The following is a 3994-nucleotide window of genomic DNA, read 5'->3' as shown; positions in this document are numbered from 1 at the left end:
GAATTCAGCGGTTTTCCTCCTCCCCTGTTTCCTGTTTTCACTCTTCGTTTTCTAACACCAACCTCCAGTTGCCTTGTGGTAGGTATGACGAGCCTCGCCTATAAAGACCATAAGTCCAGGCCCCAAAGTTCGCAGTTAGAAGGTATAGCGGAGCGGGTGAAAGAGACCGCAATGGAGCTTGCCGTCGCCATCGTCCTCTTGGCCGCCCTCGTGACTTCGTCCCACGCTTCTTCGCGCGTGGAAGACCCCCCATTCCCGCTCCCCATCCACCTCCTGCGCCCCCTGTCCGGCTCCGGTGCGCACCGGTTGAGCGGCGTGACGTGCGAGAGCTGGCGCGTCGCGGTGGAAGCCAACAACATGCGGGGGTGGAAGACCATCCCCCGCACCTGCGAAGGGTACGTCGGCCACTACATGCTCGGCGGTCTCTATCGCAGGGACTCGGCAGTTGTCGCCGGGGAGGCCGCGAAGTACGCCGAGAGCCTCGACCTCCGCGCCGACGGGAAGGACGTCTGGGTCTTCGACGTCGATGAGACCACCCTATCCAATCTCCCTTACTACGCTCGCCACGGCTTTGGGTAACCGCACCCTGCTCTCTCTCCCCCCTTCGGTCTTCACGGTTCCCTCCCGGTTCCTTCCGGCCATATCAGGCTTATTTGCTAATGTGAAAAAAAAAAAAAAACTTATCTATTATTCAGAGTTAAAAGGACAGAGAAGCTCTTGGAGCAGCCTCTTTTTGAATTTCTTTTTTGAGGATATACTAAGTAGAGGACAAGATGTCCCAAGTTAATAAAGAAAGAAGAAGTAGTTTGCAATGGTTTTCCACTAAATCTTTGGAATACTTTAAGGTCACAAAAGATGTTTTCATCTTTTTTCTCATGCGTATTAATTCTTTCAAATTCGCCCCCTTTATTTTTTTTAAAAAAAAATCTGGCAACATTGATGAATCGAATTAAATTTCCTAACGTATTTCAATTAAACGCATAATTTTCAAAGAGCATGATTAGCTTTTCTAAAGTGCAAAAATCTGATTTTTGTAGGGTCGAACTGTATAATGCTACATCATTCAATGCATGGGTGATGAAGGGGAAAGCACCTGCGCTGCCAGAAAGTTTGGAGCTATATAAGAAATTGTTGTCTCTAGGCATCAAAATTGTATTCTTGACGGGTAGAACCGAGGATCAAAGGGACATCACGGCTCATAATCTCAAGATGGTCGGATATCATACATGGGAAAAACTCCTGCTAAAGTATCAGCCCTTTTCTTGTGATATTTATTACTATCCCTCTTTTTCTTTGATTCATTATTATCTCTCTTATTTTCACGATTATTAGTATTCTTTCATCCCAGGTGGTCAAATAACTTTGGCCCAATCATAGTATCCGAGCAGTACTGTAAACCATATGGCATCAGTGAGTTGGTGCGAGTTGGTATAACACATGGTTGCAATGTGGTATCAAGCACCAATTTAATTTACTTGCGAGACATCCTAATGGAGCTCTCTTTTGATGGCAAAATTGGGCTCTTATGCATTTTTGTGCATGATATATTTTTTAAAAAAATTATATTTTAAGATTTTTTTCATGAATATTTTTCTAAATATCGAATTTTACATAAATACTCTTCCAAAATTAATATTTATATGTATACTCTCGTAAAATACTTATTTTGCTATTCTACTTTTTTTTATTCTTATTTTTGCATATATACCCGCACCATTTAACACTGTTAAAAATTAACGATTTTAAATTAAAATAACTTAAATATTCTTAACGAGTAGATGAGAAAAAACAAAACATTTATAAGGCGATAGTGATTGAGGACAAAAAAAATAATTTTAAAATTTTATTTTATTTTTAATTAAAATAAATATTGTTTTTTATTAATGGTATTAGAAGAATCATTATATTAAGAGTATTTGTGAAAAACAGTATTTTATAAAAATAAAAAATAAGTATATACACAAACTTTAATTTATAAAAAGATATTCATGCGATAAACTCTATATTTTAACTCTCATCAGCCGCCACTGGCCTGCGTGCTTTTGACTTTGTCAAAAGCGGTCGAGGACTTGTTCTCAATAATGGGACATGGCCATGCGCCTTTAGTCAAAAGTACCGTTATTTGAACGTTTACAAAGTATGACTTCGAAAGTTAATTGCGTTGCCATTATGTCACTCCGGTTGGCACCGGTCAAGATGCTGAGATCACCATCAAAGTTCAAACACTCAGCAACATAGATTAAAATGTCACTTGTTTTTAGGATGCTGACACAATCTTTTGTAAATTGTGTTGCTCTGTTTTTGTTTGCAGAGGGTTAAACGTGAGTGGCTCGAGCGTGGCGTATAAGTCGGGTATGAGGCAGAAATTGGAAGAGGAAGGTTATAGCGTTGTTGGAAACATTGGAGATCAGTGGAGTGATATCTTGGGGCAACCAGAGGGTGGTCGTACTTTCAAGGTTCCTGATCCAATGTACTACATTAGTTAGAACATCTGCTGTACTTCAGTTCATCTAGAGTTTTCATGTCTATCGTGTTTCAATTTCTGAAAGATAACGTCCTGGATGCTGCGTCTACTCTGTTCTTAGTAAACAGGGGGCAGCATCTTGCTATCTCCTACTTCAATCTTTTAAAAAAAAGCTCGGATGATTTGAAGGTTTGGTAATAAATGAGAAATAAAACTTAATTGTCCCATGCTAATGAGACTTAAAAGGACAGGCTCTCATTTTTTTGAGAAAAAGGAAGAGCCTAAGCTATACTTATTTTTCTTGAAGAGAATGAAGTTCCTGAGTCCCTACAATAAGGGATATAATGTTAATTATTTTTTTTATTTTTGCATTTCAAAATGTTTAAAGCTCCTTTGTTCTTATCCATTTTTCAAAAAAAAAAAAAAAAAAAAGGTTGTTTCATGCCTTTGCCGTGAGAGTTTTTACTGTTGGATATTTGAATGGCTGTTATTGTTATTATTATTGGATGGTTCACAGCCTTCGGCCGATTGACCTTAAAAATTCTTTTATACATATGTGATTTTCTTTCTCAATCAATCTCTCTTCATTTCTTTTTGGAAAAAGCTCTTTTTATTTCTCTCCTCTCTTCTTTGCAGAAGAGCCCTCTTTTCTGCAAAATACTACCACATGCTATTATTGAGGTAAGGGACAACCAAAAATAATTCAATCAAACCTTTATGCTTCGGAACGCATTCTTAAAATGGTGCTGTTATAGTTGAATTTTGGAAAGTACGCTTGCTGGAACCCTTCGTGCCAAGTCATTGATTTTGGAAAATGCGAAACCTACCTCTGAGAACAATGCAATCCGTGTACCTCTAAAGCTGAATTTTCTTCCTGAACTTTTTCTTAATTATTTGTGTTGTTACAAGAAATTGCATCCATAGTTTAAATTTCAACATATAATAGGGGCACAAGCATTCCATTCTCGTGACACTGTTTTTTTTTTTTTTTTTTTTTTGGTACATAATAGGAGGGGAGGGGGAGGGACCAGCCCACCCGCGTAGCAACCCCATTACTGAGCCCCCCTTCCACTAGGGAATGTTCGATACAGGTCGCAGGTTTCGCGTGCCTTCCCCGACCCGTGGGCTCACCCCACTGGGTTCACCGCCTCACGTGTGGGTACGTCATCCCAGTGCCACCTTGGTACAAGTGGAAGGAAAGCATAACCGCCAACAAGCCAGCCGAGCGTGGGGCATCCGGTCCCCTAATTTAATCGACGCCCGTGCGTTTCGAACCCGGGCAACTTGGGCGGAATTATCGCCCCCTTACCACCAGGCTACTACCTTGGTGGCCTCGTGACACTGTTTAGGGCAGTTAACAGAAGGGACATTCTTCTAGTCCATGTAAATTCCCAGCAGCATCTGGTATAAGGGCAGATAACAACAGGTGGCCTATATCTTCAGAGCTCGAGGGCTATTGATCTTGATCTTGTTCCTGTTCCGAAGGCCTAACCACATAAAGATCTTGATCTTCTCCGGGGCAGGCTCTTT

General features: G+C 40.6%; 1 protein-coding gene across 1 annotated transcript; it reads left to right on the top strand.

Moving 5' to 3' along the window:
- Positions 1–2697, top strand: LOC103713436 (acid phosphatase 1-like). The gene is made up of 3 exons (XM_008800366.5): positions 1–575; positions 1038–1247; positions 2312–2697. The coding sequence occupies exons 1-3, from the start codon at positions 85–87 to the stop codon at positions 2484–2486; spliced, it is 876 nt and encodes a 291-aa protein (XP_008798588.2). The 5' UTR covers positions 1–84; the 3' UTR covers positions 2487–2697.
- The last annotated feature ends 1297 nt before the right edge of the window (positions 2698–3994 follow it).

The sequence above is a fragment of the Phoenix dactylifera genome, chromosome 5 (genome assembly GCF_051530095.1).
Source record: "Phoenix dactylifera cultivar Ajwa chromosome 5, Ajwa_hap1_PhDact_Kaust_v1.1, whole genome shotgun sequence".
In the NCBI taxonomy this organism is placed as follows: domain Eukaryota; kingdom Viridiplantae; phylum Streptophyta; class Magnoliopsida; order Arecales; family Arecaceae; genus Phoenix; species Phoenix dactylifera.
This window is presented reverse-complemented; position numbering and strand designations above follow the sequence as displayed.